Source organism: Miscanthus floridulus, chromosome 8, assembly GCF_019320115.1.
Source record: "Miscanthus floridulus cultivar M001 chromosome 8, ASM1932011v1, whole genome shotgun sequence".
Lineage (NCBI taxonomy): Eukaryota > Viridiplantae > Streptophyta > Magnoliopsida > Poales > Poaceae > Miscanthus > Miscanthus floridulus.
In genome coordinates this window covers 152458083-152476119 of record NC_089587.1, presented here as the reverse complement: position 1 = coordinate 152476119, position 18037 = coordinate 152458083, and the positions used below count along the sequence as shown (strand labels likewise).

Below are 18037 nucleotides of genomic sequence, written 5' to 3'. Positions count from 1 at the left end.
AGGATAATAAGTCTGTGACTTGCCTAGAGTCTTATGCAGCGAACGGTCCTTAATCGACATAGACAGAGAAAGCAGTGTAACCAAGCCATGCTCGACATCCACAGCGACACAACCTCTTACACCCACTAATACCCAAAACATGTCCCTGCTTAGCCACCATTTTCCTTTTCACCATTTTTATTTTCCAAGTGATGATAATACAGTAATATATTTCCTATCTCTCACGAGTGACAGGTGAAAGCTCTAGTTTGGTTTTGGTGAATTGATGAAACCCTAAGTGCTAACCTAGTTTATCAAGTGATCATGACATAGGTAGCACACTTCAAGTAGAGAAGCTAATGAAGATTATAGCATGACAATGATGATGGCATGGCGATGATCAAGGGCTTAAACTTGAAATGAAGAAAGAGAAAAACAAAAAGCTCAAGGCAAAGGTATAAACCATAGGAGCTATTTTGTTTTGGTGATCAAGACACTTAGAGAGTGTGATCACATTTAGGTTTGATAGCCGTACTATTAAGAGGGGTGAAACTCGTATCGGAATGCGGTTATCAAAGTGCCACTAGATGCTCTAACTTATTGAATATGCATTTAGGATCTAGTGGAGTGCTAACACCCTTGATAATATTTGTGAAAATATGCTAACACATGTTCACAAGGTGGTTGTAGGGTTGAGATGGGTTTGGGTCCCTCTCTCCGGTCAGAGCGCGTTTTGCCCAGTGAAGGGGTATAACGGCTCTATTTGATGGGGGCTCTATTTATAGCCCCATGGCCGGCTCAAGGGAACTCTCTTGCACATTTTCATTGACATAGCAACCTTGTGAGCCTAGCCAAAGGACTCTCACTCATCTACATCATTGATTCATCATCATAGTGAGATTGGGAGTGATCCAAGTGCATTGCTTGAGTGATTACATCTAGAGGCACTTAGTGATCGTGTTTCGCTGCGGATTTCGCTTGTTACTCTTGGTGGTTGCCGCCACCTAGATGGCTTGGAGCAGTGAGGATCGTCGAGCGGAGGTGGTGATTGTCTCCGGCTCCGATCGTGGTGATTGTGAGGGGTTCTTGACCTTTCCCCGGTGGAGCGCCAAAAGGTACTCTAGTGGATTGCTCGTGGCTTGTGTGATCCTCATCTTGTGTTGGTTGTGCGGCACCCTATTGAGGGTTTGGCGTGTGAAGCCAATTAGCGCGTGAACCTCCAAGTGAGTGAATCGCCACAATGAGGACTAGCTTGCCGGCAAGCAAGTGAACCTCGGTAAAAAATCATTGTCTTCATCATTGATTCCGAGGTGATTGGTCATCATTGTTATTCATCTTCGTGATTGATTGGTTCATTCATCTACACGACGGTATAACCCTCTTGATCACTCTCTTTACTTTACCACAAACTAGTTGACAAGCTCTTTAGTGTAGCTAGTTGTGAGAGCTTGCATGCTTGGTTGGTGTGGCTCTTTAGTTAGCCTTTGAGAGCACACTAACATAGGGTAGTGTCATTGCTCTTGTGTGAATTGACACTATCTAAACTAGAATTGTGGTAGGTGGCTTGCATTTTGAGTAGGCTAGCGCAACACTCGCTTCGCCTCATAATTGTCTAACCATTTGGTTAAGTGTTGTTGTAGAAATTTTTATTAGGCTATTCACCCCCCCCTCTAGCCATTAGGACCTTTCAACAGGCAACCACTCGACTTCTATCGGAGTCCTGTAGCATAGCATTCTACACGATCCTACAATACTAGTAAGACTCATAGGATAAAGATTTATATATGCAAGTGGGTTTCATTCAACTCCTTAAAACTTAATGCACAAATATAATTTAAACTGTAGAAAAGTAGGGGTTATACACCGGAGCTTGCCTGGATAAGATATATATTAAAAAGTTAGTATCTACATCTTTAGATTATCCACCATCAACTGAATAGGAAGCCCATCGCATCATCTCCTGGAGATAATACAATTACACCATCTTCGGATTCCCAAGCATCCTTCAATTGATCCGTTGATCCATCATCGTACCTATATGATATGCATTGATGCAAATGCATAGATGTAAATAACCAATGACAGCCGAAACGCTTAGAAATCCAATCACACCTCACAGGCTAACGAGATAGCTCGAACGTTGGTCTACGTATCCATGTTGTCGAATAATGCGTTATCAAACCCAAGTTGTTTCTTTATTCTATTCTATCAATTTAATCTTTATTCACAATATGACATCATTATCTATTTAGCAAACTAATTATTCTAGAGCTACAAAAATTACAGTGAGTACCTAATATTGCTAGGAGCCTACTGTAAAAATTTCAAATCCAACACTATTACCAATTTATCACAATAATTCCTACAAGTTTATATTTTTATAATATTAAGTACCTTAAATTAATTATATAGGTTTCAACAATATTATCAAATTATGTGAACAAAATATACTAATAGGTAGATCATGATTTTAGGAGACTAACAAAATTAGTTTCACTATTTTTGGACACCTACAGAATTTTATATTGATTTTACAATTTTATTTCCAAACTAAATTAGCAATCGCTTTAAAAAGCTAAAAAGGCCAGCGGCTATCAAATCGGCCCACGACCAGCGAGCCGGCCTAACACGTGGCCTAGGCGAGGGAGCCCAGCACACGAAAAGCAGGCCGACCAGAGGCCCAGACGGGCACGCGGCCAGTGGCCCACCGGCATGCCTGCCGCAGCGGCCCAAGGCCGGCCCAAGCGCGCGGACGCGGACAACCCAGCAAGCCGGCCCACACTGCCAGGGTAGGGCGGCGGCGGAACTTTTGCGTTGCGGTCTATGAACGTTTCTTAAATCAATCCGCAGGACATACACACTATTCACTTGGGTCACGTATTTCGTAGTAAGGACCCTGTACAAAATTTCTGCTTGGATTCATACCCTTCACTTCATCCTCAAAAATAGAGGGCAGACGGGGAGCACCGGCCGACGGTGGGAACGGCATGACGGGGCCAGGGAAGGCACGGCGGCGGCAGGCCACCCGCCGGCGAGCCACACGGGGAGGTGCGCGGACACGACTGTGCTCGGCCTGGCCACAACGCAGACTGGGGTGAAGCACGGCACGGCGGCTTCCGGCATGGATGATGATAGAAGGAGCGACAAGGCAACATAGGCTCGACGGCTGTGGGACACAGCGGCTCGGCAAGGCAGGCCCTTTGGCACCGACGAACCTAGCGCGGACGATGGTGGGGTGCGCCTAGGAGAAGTAGCGCCGCAGAGCAGCCATACTAGTGCGAAGCGTGGAGCTCGCTCGGGTAGGAGGTGGGGCGGCACGGCCGGGACGGTGGCGTCCATGGACCGATGATGGCCATGGTGACAGGGAGCGACGACCGACGCGAGGTAGCAGGGAGCTTCGTAGGGCACGGCGTCCAGGCCGGGCAACGACGAGCGTAGCCATGGCGGGCACGCCGACGCGTGGGCACGAGGGAAGCGGCGCTGAAAACTGCAGGAATAGCATGACAGTGGAGCCCTACGGCACGGGCGCGGCTGTGACTTGGCAGGCAGAGCTGCGTGTAGCTCCGGTGAACAGGAGGCGTGGCACGGCGTGACCATGGGCGCCTCGGGGTGGCTGCGAGGCACGGTAGGAGCCATGGTGGTGGGTAAGGCGCAGCGCGTGAGAGGCAGTAGGAAGGCCGGTGCTACATGCGGGCATGAGCGCGCGACTACGATAGGGGCGCATGATGCGGGGAAGCAGAGGAGAGCGCTAGTACTCGCTGAGGAGCAGGGAAGGGGCAGCGCTGGGGCATCAGCGGGCATGGTCACTGCGATGGTGCGGGCGCATGGGAGGGCAGCACGGAAAACTACAAGTCCAGTGTGGCAGAGGGGCGCGGGCGCGGCGATTGCAGCCTCCAGAGGCGGAAGCAAGCAGAGAGAGAGGAACGGACGGAGGCAAGGAAAAAAGGCAGGCACTGCGCCTGCTGCGGCTGGAGCTGGGACGCCTCCTCACGGCTACAAAAAAAGAAGGGAGAGAAAGAGAGTGCACGTGGCACAGCGTCGCCGGCAGGACATGTCGGTTGGCACGGACAAGACCATGGCCACAGAGACAAGCAAGGCAGAGAGCAGGGAGCACGCCAAGAGGCACAGGGTGAAGCGACGGAACTAGTAGTGAGGAAGGAAAAGCAAACAAAGCAGTACATGACAGCAGCAAGGACGGCACATGCTCTACGCGGCACGGCACAGAAATAGACAGGGAAAAAGAAAGAGCAAGCAATCAACTCGACAGCGTGGCGTGACGCGAGTAAATCGAGTGATTGATTCCGCGTGGGGACGCACCACCGTCGTCAAGCGGTCAGGACAGCTGCTGTCGCGGGTACGTTACCAATTATCCTAGGGACTAAAACGAGTCTACACGTAAACGTAAACATGTCACTAGACTAAAGCTTTTCAACTGAGCGTGCTTATCAAAATAAACACGTAAGCATATATATATATATATATATATATATATATATATATATATATATATATATATATATATATATATATATATATATATATCGTTTTATTTATTAATGGATTTTATTTTATTTATAAAAGTTATTTTTCATGCTTAATCTAATAGAACAAACCGTTCGCTAGCATCGTCGTTTGGTATTCCTAAATATCTTTACGCACTGAGTAATTTAACTTGGACGTTTATTTAAGTCCACAAAACTAAGTCACACAGGATTCGCTTATCGCATCAAGTATGTTTTAAATAAAAAAATCCGAGAAACTCATTACGGAAATTTTTCTTAGGCCTAAATCACGGTGCTAAGCAAGCTCGTAACACCAGGGGTGTTACAGTAAATTACCCACAACTACCATTACGAGAAATAATTTAAATAACATCTTAAGTTTGCGTCTAAATTACCACATTTGTCATCCTGAAAGATGATTTAAAATAACTTCCTAATTTTGCTTTTTAGTTACCAATATCCGCGATCTTGAAAGATGATACAAAATAACCCCTTTAGCTTGCATCTAGATTACTCACATCTTCCATATTAAAAGTAAACTAAAATGTTCATCAAATCTAGGTCTCAATACTGATATAAGTTAATATACAAAAAATAATTTAATAACCATAAAAGTATGCTATATATGTTTTTTAAAATTAGACACACCATTGTTAAGAAAAAATAAACATAAATGATATATGTGCAACCATGTAGTCCAAGTAAAATACATACGTTAGGCTATGCATTTATTTAATAGTTTATCGATTTAGAAAATATTCCCTTAACAATTATGTACCAATGACACTAGCATTCACTTTAAATTATATTAATACTCCATAATAAATTATGTATATATGAATTTATAAATTTTGACTCAAATATACTAACATATTAATATTGATAGTTTAATCTTAATCACTCTATGTTTTTATAAAATAATAGTACTGCCCACATAATTCTTTGATGTAACAAATTCAACATCTTGGGTAACATGGTGTAGGTTGAAACAATTGTGTATGCCATTATAGTAACTAATAGTATATTGTTTAAACTTAAATATATTTTTAATAATCAAAAGAATTGTTTTCAATAACAACATTAAGCATTAGAATTTCAACTTAACACGTGGATTGAGGATCAAAAATTAAAATCATGATATCACAGAAAATGGTGCAATAAGAGATGACATAACTTAATCTTGTGTTTCAACTAAATACATGCCAATGACCCATAGGGATTCAATGATATCTTAATATTACTAACTCAAGTTCCTCAGCAGAGCCTCCAAATTAATTATCACCAGATGTGAGAAAATATAATAAAGATATATCCTAAAAGTTCTCATAATAATAAAGACATCTGGTTATTAATTTGGTCAACTCTAATCATCATAAAGATTTATAGCCATTGAATTTCTTAATTCTAAAAAGCCCCTCTTCTTCCATTATGAGAAAACATAAATAATCCCTTAAATCCACATTTAAACCACCAACCACTATCGTTATAAAAAGATAATTCAAATTAACAACTAAAATTCTTTTTAAATTATATACATATGCTATTATGAAAGATAATATAAAACAACCCCTTTATTAGTTTGGAACTAAACTACCCACATCTATTGTTACAAACCTGGATATAAACTAAAATATCCCTCAGACTTGCATCTAAATTACCAATATAAGCTATTATAAGAAAATAATCAAATAAACCATGAATGATTTAATTGGTCTATAAATCACCGAGTCTACCATTGTTAAATTGAAAGTAAACATATATGTCGCTCAGATGTACCAAGTATACATTCAAAAATTAGCAATAAAATCTTATGTCATGGTAGCTTATCTACCGTGAAAAAATGCTCCCTTAACAAACCAAAGACCAATGACCCTAAGAATTTACCGAAATGTTATGGCATCAACATCAGTAGTTTAATTATAAACATGATTTTTAATAAACAATACTATAATTCTTTGATAGATGAAATTAAACATCTTGAATACCATGTTGTATGTTTATGCCATTATAGTAACTAAGAGTGGTGTCTAGGGCTTAGAATCTACTTTTTAATAAAACATAAAAAGAAAATTTTTAATAAAAGATACAATAAGCAATAGAGTCTGAACTTAACATGTGGATAAAAAATTGCAACGGCTAATAAGATGAAATGGTGGAATCGAATATATAGATTCATGATGTTACACAAAGATGCTAAAAGAATCGATATAATTTAAGTTAAGATTTCAACTACATACATATTAGAATCATATCGAGGTGCAACACAAAGATGAAAGTACATATAGAGTAATTGGTAATATAGATTAAACAGATATTGTGTGGGAAATGAATACAGAGAGTAAAAGTAATCAATTTAGATTACTTATATATATACTGAATTTATCTAAAATTGAAAAACTCAACTCAATATGCTGAGTAACAAACTTCTGGCAGTGCATAGGAACTCCACGCCAATGCAATCCTGATTTGGTCAGATGAAAACCACCTTTATTTTGCCCTTCCCATCCCTCATGATTGAACTGCTTCTGTTTGTGGGGCGTACAAGTTTGTTGATCACATCCAACCAGCTGAGCATCCTGAACACATCGAAGCAGGACAGAATAAGTAAGGCAAAAGGATTTGCAACCTTGCAAACGTACGGAAAGAGACGTCCACGATGAGCCAGCCACCAGCACCTAGCGTATAGCGCTAGTCAATCGATCGGTCGTGCGCGACTTTCAGAGTCTCCAGCTGTTGCCAAAAGACGCCACCGCACTGACGGCCGCCGGCATCATAGTGCTCAGCTAGTACACTACTCACTGGTGGCAGAAAATTATATAGTCGGACGATAGGGCTGGCAAGCCATATGTAAGCGATTGATTTGCGTCTTCTTTCGCTACCTAAAACGTACGAGATTATCAGACAATTGACTATCAATGCTGCTAACTTGGTTTTCTTTAATTTTGATTTTGTTATTGTTACTAATCTCTTTTAGCTCGCATGCCGCACGTGCAAAAAACAGAAAACTTTTGTTCTTACCTATTGTAGTCCACGTGGCATGCCAAAGTAGTGGTCCTGGCTTGAGAATGTAATCCGTGCTCCCACCTCCTTAGGGCGTCCGCAGTGAAAAGAGTCAGCTACTAGCTATTTAGTGCCACATCAACCACGTGGGTCCCACTTGTAAGAATATTTTATTCAACTCCACCACCGTGGATCCCACCTGTACTCTTGGTCCCCTCTCCAAAAGCAGAGACGGTGGGTGCGCTGCGCTGCGCTGCTTTTTCTCTCGGGACGCACAAATAGATCAGCGACGAGTTCGTCGCTGGCTCGATTTTTTTTTTGCAGCTTCTATTTCCTCCACTTAGGATGCATGCTGACCAGTACATCTAAATAGGACTCAGCCTTATTGGGACGCTCTTTGGTGCTCCTTCTTAAAAATACATCATCAAAACATTATTAAAAATTTCAAAAAATACTGATGGATAGATAATGAAAAGATGCATTTTGAGACAACATAATTATGTGCAAGGAGAAACAAAACAATAAAAATTCAGCTTGCAAGGGGGTCAGATTTACTCTTGAGGCCTTTGTTTGGATGTAGTCGGATTTGCATCAACCCACATGTGTTGGTGTGAAATTTAATTTTAGTTTCACTCTATATGTGAATTAAAATGAATCCGACAACATCCAAATAAGGCTTGATGTGGATCCGCAACCCACACCAAGTAACAAGATGCATTTCTCTTTTTTGTTCCTCTTACACAACTTTTTTTTTTTGAATCTTAGATTTTGCATGAGCATGTATTTTTGCATCATCTATCCATCCATATTTTATTAAAATTTTCAAGCACTTTTTAATGTATTTTTTTAATAGGAGCATGGGAGCACCTAATGAAGTGGAAGCACCGGATACATTCTCATTCTTACTCGTTAGTTTGAAAATTAAAAATAAGGCACAAACCGACAAACCATGAGGCGATATCTTCAATTGGTCTCTTTTTAGAGAAAAGATTTCCTTTGCTTAAATAGAATAAAGGAATTTCATACCATGTGTATTCTAGGCGTGCCTGCCATAAACCTCACGAACTTTACTAAGATTAGGTAAACAACCATCCTCTAGCACAGATTATTACATTTAGAATTTGACTCAGCTCTAATGGTGTGTTTGGATTCAACCCTGGATGACCTTTTTGGGAGAATTAAGAGAAGTGAAAGGCTGAAAACTACTTGTCAAGTTGCATTTTTCACCTAGTCAGCATATAAGAGGTATATCATTGTTTGTCTGCTGACTATGCTTAAGGAAGTGTCGAAAAGAAAGTTCACTACGCCACAAAGCATTTTTAGGGGCGGCTTAAGACCATTTGTAGCAACGGTTTGGTCAGGCGCCCCTACCAAACCGTCTCTACAAATCATGTATTTGTAGGGACGGTTCCTAAACCGCCCTTATAAATCGATTTGTAGAGGCGCCTGGTGTTATCGGTCGCCCCTACAAATCGATTTGTAGGGAACACCAGCCGTCTCTATAAAATCGATTTGTAGGGACGGCTATAGGACCAGCCACCCCTATAATACCTGTTTGTAGGGACGGTTCAGTCCAAAACTGCCCCTACAGTACATTTTTCGCAAAAATAAAATTCAAATCCATTGCCATCGTGCCCCCAGAACTGCAGAGGCCACCGCGCCCACGGCCATCGGCGAGCAGGCAAGGGAACGCGCGTCGTGTGCTCGGTTGTCGCCCGAGCTGGCGTAGAGGCACGGGCCCACTGCTGCCAGGACCTCGCCGCCGTAGATCCAGTCGCCGTCGCCTTGGCCGCGCACGAGGGCGCGTGAGATCTAGCCGCTGCAGTCCCTGCCGCGCTCCCCCCTCCCCTCTGGGCTCGGCTGTCGAGCTAGTGCAGAGGCGCCGACTCACACGGGATGCCCAGCCGTCGTAGTTTCTTAGCGCGTGAATGGGAGGAGGAGAGAAATGAGGTGCGTGGTTCTCCAGCTTTTCTCTCCAGCTGCTGCGAGCACGATTCGCTTCCCCACGATTCTCGACGTGCGCTGCAGCGGCAGACTGTCCGCACCCTGATGGCAGACTGTCTGCGCCTGAGCTGAGCGACGCTTCCTGGACGAGAACGACGTGGACCGAATAGTCGCGGGTCTGCTCGCAGCCGGCACTGGGAACGAGAGCGGCAGGCACCGAGGAGACCGGAGCAGCCTGGGCTGAGCGGATGCTCACTGGAGCCCAACCCTGATACCTCGACGCATCCAATAGAGCACTCGTGCGCAAGGAACAGACAGGGGCGAGCAAAAGAATGAACGGGAAACTAACAGAAGGACCGGAGGAAAACAGGTGCTCGCCTGGAGGATTGATGCATGCTGCTGTCAAAGCAACTTGGCTAGGAGATGCACACGACCAGGATGCTAGCACTGGCAACTCACAGGTGCCCTCACGGAACCACAGCAAGAACCTGATGAAGAACAGTAAAGAACGAACAAGAAAGGTGGCACCAAGAAATTCAACCAAATCCTACCCAAACCTCCATGATTCATCCCCAGAATTTGCACAGGAGAAATTTGACTTGCTACAAATCTATCCCCAAGAAATCATCGCCTGGGATTAATCCAAACTCTAGGAAAAATTCAGATTGTAGACAAGAACGGGTTTTTCTCCTCAAAAACGAAAACCGGATCGATCTACGAGCTCGTGCCAAATTGATTCGAATCATTGGAGGGATTAGTTCAGCACGTGTCCTAGCTCGTCATGGATGAACTAAAAACTCCCCAAAACATCTCAATCCAAAAAGATGAAGCAAGAAAGGGGAGGGAGAAGGACGACAAACATAGAATAACAAACACAAAAATACACAGCTCAAAGAGATGAACCCCGGAGGGCAACGTGAGGTAAGGGCCTCACTTCCTAGCAAATCTCAGGTCACAAACTCAAATTACACAGACGAGTGAATAATCTATGGACCTCTCTCAGGAACACTAAAGGAAGGCTAGGGCTGGGGCGGAGCTAGGAAAAGGAAGGGGTGGGCGCGTGTGGCGGTAAGGGAGATGGCCACTGGCCGCATGCCACGCGACGGCGGATTCGCCAAACCAGGGGGTTTTCCATACCACGCACGCGAAACGAGATGAGGTGGGGCCGGTGCAGCAGGTTCGGCCAGCAACCAGCGCCAATCCTCCCCAAACGCGTTGTCGCGCGCGGGAAAATTGGGACGGCGCTAGGTCAAGCGGCTGTGGGGGACCTCCTGAAGGTTGACTGGCCAGTGCCTGAGCGCCATCTGGCAGTGGGGCCCTTTCGTCAGTCTCACTGGGTAGGTTGGGTGCAGGTGCGAAGCGGCGGGGCTGGCGAATTTCCAATTTGCGCGCGCGTGCTCGGTCTCAGAGGGAAGGCGGCAGGGGACAAGCGAGGACAGGCAGGGCCCAGCGGTTTAGCACGGGGTTCGGTGCGAAGCGGAGCCTCCCCGTTGGATCAAGATGGATGGACGAGATCAGTGGACCAAATGTATTTGTAGGAGCGGCCGATGATTGAGCCGTCTCTACAAATCGCAACACCGGGGGCGGCTGGTGAGTGAGCCGCCCCTACAAATCGACTCATTTGTAGGGGCGGCTCGTATCACCAGCCGCCCCTACTGTGCTATTTGTAGGGGCAGCTGGTCTCGTAGGTCCTAAGCACACCCACTGTAGGGGTGCCTTCATCCCCAGCCGCCCCTAAAAAAAATAAGTCGTTGCTACAAATCTTTTTTTTTGTAGTAGTAGTGGTTGGAAATATAATCGTGAGTCTGACATACAATATGTTTGGTTTCTTAACATTAATTCAGCTATACACATGTAATTATAGAGAATCTTTTCCGGCAATATCACTCTACATCAAGGCAACCGTTTTTTAACGCCTGGACCTGGCAGTTGTTACCTGATACATGATCTTCTTCATTAGACAAATTAATGCTTTCAGCAATCCCCACTAGCGCAAACTAGAGGTTCTTCAAACTTTCGAAGACATTTCTCCGAAAGGTTAGTCTCAAATTTTCTCCATCCCATACCTATGTAATAATTATATCATGCTCGGTTCTCATCACATAAAAGGGCTATCGCCCTGCCCGATTATTCATGGATATCTGGTGCACACTATATATATGCTGCAATCTTTTTCATAATGAAACCTTACTTTTGCTAGTAAACACGTTAACCAACACTTTCTTTTTCATAAAAACCATGTATAGGGTGTTTCAAAAAAATAAAAATCGTGCATATGAGTGTTAAGGCCGATTGTAGTTTGAAAGAAATCTATTTTTAACCATCAAACTATCGCCAGAGTTTGGTTTTGTCAATAGAACTAAAAAACCAGAAACCTTAGACCATCCAATTATTAAAGTCATTCACATTTGCCCATCTAAGTTGTTTTGACGGTGGTTTTGGTGAACATGAGTGACACGTGGCAGCAGGCCCATATGTCAGCGGTTAGCATTATCTCGCCCCTCTATCTGCCCAACCATGCCCGCCCCTACCGCGGCCGTGCATCAGCAAAATCCTGACCCCTCCATCACTGATTAGTTGTCCTTGTACGGCCTCCACATCACCTTTCATGTGGGATTTTGCAAGCCCGCAGGAACCCTAGGTACGGGTCAGATTGTTGTCGCAAGGAGCATTTGATCTGCCACTGTGAGGGTGTCTCTGATCTCATCTTGCTTTGCCCATGACATGGGACCGAAGAAAGATTGGCCATTGTGTCTGCATTGTCTCGACTAGCATCATAGCTCACCGAGATCCTCTCCGCCCTGCCCGATTAAGGAGGCACTCATCGAGGAGCCGCCACCGCCTTCCACTCCTTCGCATGCAACCGGCTGCTCGTTGGCACCATGTTCTTTAGCAAGGGGTGGTATCCAGCTAAATATGAATGATTTTAATAGTTGGATGGTCTGAAATTTCTTGGTTTTAAGCTCCATGGTCAAAATCAAACTCCGACGATAATTGGATGATCAAAAATAGGCTTTTGTATTGTAGTTTAGAGTTCCTTTTTTCTTTCATCATGAGAGGTCTCTACTTGACCAGCAAAAAGCTTGCCCAGTCCTGTTAATGGCGATCCAACTGAACCCTGTCAATTCGCTCTTTTTATCCACAGACGATAATCTAGCATATCCTATATAATATAATCAAACGCCATGTGATCTTGTCCATTTCTCTGAGACGCAAGCCGATCGCTACGAAAGTGACATATATAGAGCGTAACGAAAAGTAACGGAAAGCAATCGCTCTCTCGCTCGAGTTGGCTTTTCCCGTTCACGGATGGATCATCGATCGATCAGATATAATTTCAAATCGCACTCGATCAGATATAATTTCAAATCGCACTCACACCGCAGTAGCACGTGTGCTTTACGGTTTAGCATATCGATATCGTTTCGTTGTCAGTTTGGAAGCAATAATCTGATGGTCTCGGTTCGTTTGTCTTATAATCCGTATTTTTCGGTTTATCTTTTCAGTCACAACAAAATAGCCGAAACAATATTTTAACTTGTTTTTTCAGCGAAACAAACGGGGCCTACGTCATTATATATCAGCTCTCGTCACCTTTTGCCGTTACGCGGGTAATCCTTTTTCTTTACCTGCCACGCGCGCAGCCGTTCGCGCCAGTGCACACACCCTGTTTAGATCCGCTTAATTTAGACGAGCTTTTCTTAAAGTCAACTTGTTGGGTTGAGAACAACCATTCATATATTTATAGTCATTCTACTTTTATGAGATTTCAAGATTAACAAAATCACCACAAGATAAACATGTCATCTATTACTTAAAAAAACATTGTTGTTAAATATTGAAATACACCTATAAAAAATATAAGCACCTGAGTTAAATTGAGGACTTAATTAAATCTGGATGAGGAGGCAACAGAGTCTAAGTCGAGCAGGTTCTATTGCAAGGAATGAGCAGCTCCGAACCCAGCCAATTAAAATAATATTGACAGCACATGGCCGTTGCGATTCCTTCTCCTGTTCAATAAAATAATACGTCTACAGGGCACATGGCCGTTGGCCCAGGCAGGCTTGCCTGCTTCCTCCTACATATACAAGACCTTTGGATGCATACCAATTCATACACTGATCATTACACTACAGCTGAAATATGGAGAACTCATCCAGACCTAGTTTCACAAATATGATGAACTCTGCAATGGCAAGTTCAGATCAACAGAACACAAACAGCCAACAACATGGCCTGCAGCCCCCTTTTTCCATGAACTTTCCACCGTATCCGTTTGGACCCAACTTTCAAACTCCCTTCTACCCACAAAGTTTCCATCCATTTGGAGGTCCTCCAAGTTTCCAGCAGCTCCCAAGTTCAGGATACCAGCATGGCATTCCTTTCCATGGTAATTTCCATGGTGCGGATATGACCGGTGGTCCTTCATCACCGGTTGCTTCAGCATCATTGTTTGGAGTTGGTGGTGGGAATGGTTCAAGATGTGAGGGCTCAGCTTCACCGGTAAGCTCTCCAATACCTCCTGTAGAGAATACAAACAAAGATCCAATTACGATTGAAGAATGGAGTGATGCTGGTTCAGATGAGGAAAAAAAAGGTGGGCGCATGTATTGTATTGGTCTGAAAAAGACAACCAGCGACTGCTAAGTGCTTGGATCAACAACTCAAATGACCCAATTGATGGCAATTCAAAGGCGGGAGCTCGTTACTGGAAGGAAGTTGCTACTGAGTACAACAAGCATGCTCCTAAGGACAGGAAAAGAACAGCTACACAATGCAAGAACCATTACAATACAACCAATGCACTTGTCACAAGGTTCCATGGATGTTGGACAGAAATAAGCAACACATATGAAAGTGGCCGATCTGATGAGCAACTAATGGAGAAGGTTCATGCAGAATACAAAAGGGTGAAGGAAACTGACAAGCCATTCCCATTTGAGTACTGGTGGAAAGTGGTGAAGGACGAACCCAAATGGTTTCATCGAGATGTGGCTGCTGACATTAGGAATAAGAGAACCAAGGTGTCTGCCTCAGGAGCTTACACTTCTTCAAATCGAGACACTGATGAGGCAACTGAATGTCGTCGACCACAAGGGCAGAAAGCAGCGAAAGAGCAGCGGAAGGGAAAGGGTAAGGCTGGGAAGACCTGGTTATCAGATGACGGCGGCTGACCGGCTATGCCGGCGGACGAGAAGCCATGGCCCAGGCTCCCAATTAGAAATGCAGCTAAGGCCCTATTTGGAAGTCTGGTTTTGTGCCCAAAAACTAGTGTAAAATACTAGCCCACATATTTTCCAGGCTAGACCTAAAAACACTGCTTGGATGGCCTGTAGTGCAGACTGGTAGGTAGCCTTTACACCCGAAAAAAAATAATCGCCTCACCGTCGACAAAAGATGTTTGGCAGTTCACCGAGGGATATCCCACGATGATAAATTTATCGTAGAGGTGAGCGAGATCAGGAGCGAGATGGTAATACAAGCACCAAGACACAAGATTTAGACATGTTCGACCGTCAGTATGACGTAATACCTATATCCTGTGTTCTGATGTATTGCATTGAGATGTCGAGTAGGGGACCCCTGTCTTTCCTTATATACTCTGGAGGGGTAGGGTTACAAGGAAAGTATCATATTTGGTACTATACAATAGCTTACGGTGCACGCCTTGATCTTGTGGGCTGGGCCACCTCTGATGGTGCGGCCCATGTCTTGTCTTGTGGGTACCGGGGGCCATACCCCCACAGCTAGTCCCCGAGCCTGACAGTAGGTGATGTAGTCATGTAGTGCCAGGGTCAGAAAGTAGAAGACCAGCCGAGCAGTCAGCCAGTCCCCGAGCGTAGCCTCGAGATGAGAAAAACGCACATTCACCGTATGGTGAAGTGTGCCCACTTAGTCCCCGAGCCTGCTAGAAGATGAAGAATAAATCTTGTAGCAGGGTCAAAGAAAAAAGTCTAAAAGCTTTGCCGACGTCATACGACATGCGCGTATCAAGACCCCAGACGTGCTGCCCAAGATCAGCACCCTGATCCGAACAGTATGGAGCAACTTGATAGCACACCGATGAGACATACCAAGATCCAACCACCAAGGGTGATGTCCGAGCACCGAGGAGTCCCCGACGTAGCTGGCGATGTCCAAGCCTCGAGGAGTCCCTAGCGAAGTTGGCGAGGTCCGAGCACCGAGGAGTCCCCGGCGTAACTGGCGACGTCCGAGCACCGAGGAGTCCCCAACGTAGTTGGCGATGTCCGAGCGCCGATGATCCCCAACGTAGCTAGCGATGTCCGAGCACCGAGGAGACCCTGGCGTAGCTAGCGATGTCCGAACACCAAGGAGTTCCCGGTATCGCTGGCGATGTCCGAGCACCGAGGAGTCCTTGGCGTCGCTGGCGATGTCCGAGCACCGAGGAGTCCTCGGCGTAGCTAGCGATGTCAAAGCATCGAGGAGTTCCCGACACAGCTGGCGACGTCCGAGCAGTGAGGAGTCCTCGGCGTAGCTGGTGATGTCCGAGCACCGAGCAGTCCCCAGTGTAGCTGGTGATGTTCGAGCACCAAGGAGTCCTCTATGCAGCTGGCAATGTCCGAGCAGCGAGGAGTTCCCAACGTAGCTGGCGATGTTCGAGCACCGAGGAGTCCCCGGCGTAGCTGATGATGTCCGAGCACCGAAGAGTCCCCGACGTAGCTGACGATGTCCGTAAGGTGAAGTGGAGTGAAGTGTGCCCACTTAGTCCTCGAGCAGGAAGAATCCGAGGGCTGAGGAGTAACCGACGTAGCCGGCGATGAAGCACGAGCGATGAACAGTCTGATCAACTGGTCGGCGGCGAAGTGAGCATTGAGTAGAAGCGACCGGTGAAAAGTCCGATCAACTGGTCGGCGATGAAGTCGAGGAACCTAGCAGTCCGACCAGTTGATCGGTGGAGAAGTCCGAGCACCAGGTGATCCGATCACCTGGACGATGATCCTGCAATACAAATATATAGAACGGGTAGTACATGATGTAAAAATATATGAACTCCGGAGAAAAATCAGCAATGGCGATGAAATAGCATATGTAGCTCGGCGATCAGTTGGTGTGAAGATGTAATTATATTTAATATAAACCGTCCGATCAGTTAATGTATAGCTGAGTCTCCAGCCCTAGCTAGCCTATTAACCATAACGTCGAGCGTGGAGCCCGTGCACGTGTAGGAGGAACAGACGTGACCAAGAAACCGCAGCCGACCACCCATAACACAGAGCGTGGAGCCCATAGAACGTGTAGGGAGGAGCTGGAGATAGGGCCGTCTCTGGAGGTGTCCGAGCATCAACATGACTGTTCGGGGGTTCGGAAAATCGTTTGGAGAGCAAATATGGAGAAAACAGCTCAGAGAAACATTATGGCAATATACGAAGATTGGAGAATATTTAGAAAAATATTAAAGCATAACTTAGCTTTAGACAGAATGTCTGGTCGACGGCGTATGGCGTTATCTGGTCGGCGTTGACGAAATTGCTAGGCGCTCGAGCTGTCATCATGGAGGCGGTCGTGGTTGTCACGACGCCGTTCTTCGTGACAATCATCATTGCGACACGGCAGGTGGTCGGAGCGAGTAGTTCTTGGTCATCTTCTAGGTTGTTGTCGTTGATGAATACACATACGAAGCCAAGTAGCTTGCATGGTACATGCACTGTAGTAGTCGCGCTCATCGATAGGTTTGCTGGAGTAGGAGTTCCGTTCCTATGGCGTGTTGTAGCTAAAGCTTGATACACTGATGTCGTCGGGAGGTGATGCATGAGCCGCATGTTGAGCCCGTAGGGCTGCTGAAGGACACCGCCGCAGGAAGTCAAGTTGCCACAAGCGACATCGATCTTGAGATCCCATCTAGCCCACCATGGATCAAGCGCACACCCCTACCTGGCATGTCAACTGTCGACAAAAGATGCTTGGTAGTCCACCGAGGGGTATCCCACAATGGTAGATTTGTCGTAGAGGTGAGAGAGATCAGGAGTGAGATGGTAATACAAGCACCAAGACACAAGATTTAGATAGGTTCGGCCGTTAGTATGACGTAATACCTACATCCTATGTTCTGATGTATTGCATTGAGATGTCGAGTAGGGGACCCCTGTCTCTCCTTTTATACTCTGGAGGGATATGGTTACAAGGAAAGTATCCTATTTGGTACTATACAGTAGCTTACGGTGCACGTCGAGCAGCGCCGTGCATACCTTGATCTTGTGGGCTGGGCCACCTCTGATGGTGCAGCCCATATCTTGTCTTATGGGTACCGAGGGCCATACCCCCACACTCACCAGCCCATGATAAATATAGTCGGGCTCCATCCTTGCTGGTTGTCGTCCACCTCTCTGACTCTTCTTATGTCCGTCTGCCATCAAGCTCGCCCTTCCTCCACGAACTATGATTCCTTCTCTCCCTCTCCATCCTCTACATCTTGATTCCCCTCTTCAATTCACACATCCACGCAGTTACAGTCTTGATGTGCACTCCCTGCGACTTTGATCCATGGTACTGCTAGTCGGGATCTGATCTACATCGAGCCTGTACAAAGGAGACAAGGGTGTGGTGGCAGGGTCTTGGATGTTGTAGAGAATCAACACCGCAGGATCAGT

General features: G+C 45.5%; 1 protein-coding gene across 1 annotated transcript; it reads left to right on the top strand.

Moving 5' to 3' along the window:
* Positions 1–13838: 13838 nt before the first annotated feature.
* LOC136470026 (uncharacterized) lies at positions 13839–14602 on the top strand. Its single transcript, XM_066468003.1, has 2 exons — positions 13839–13931; positions 14123–14602. The coding sequence occupies exons 1-2, from the start codon at positions 13839–13841 to the stop codon at positions 14600–14602; spliced, it is 573 nt and encodes a 190-aa protein (XP_066324100.1).
* Positions 14603–18037: the final 3435 nt, after the last annotated feature.

Bases quoted from the DNA above. Each gene is read 5' to 3' on its own strand.
- LOC136470026 (XM_066468003.1), top strand. From the start codon at position 13,839: ATGACCGGTGGTCCTTCATCACCGGTTGCTTCAGCATCATTGTTTGGA. The intron at 13,932-14,122 runs GTAAGCTCTCCA...GGCAATTCAAAG, and splicing joins GTGAGGGCTCAGCTTCACCG to GCGGGAGCTCGTTACTGGAA.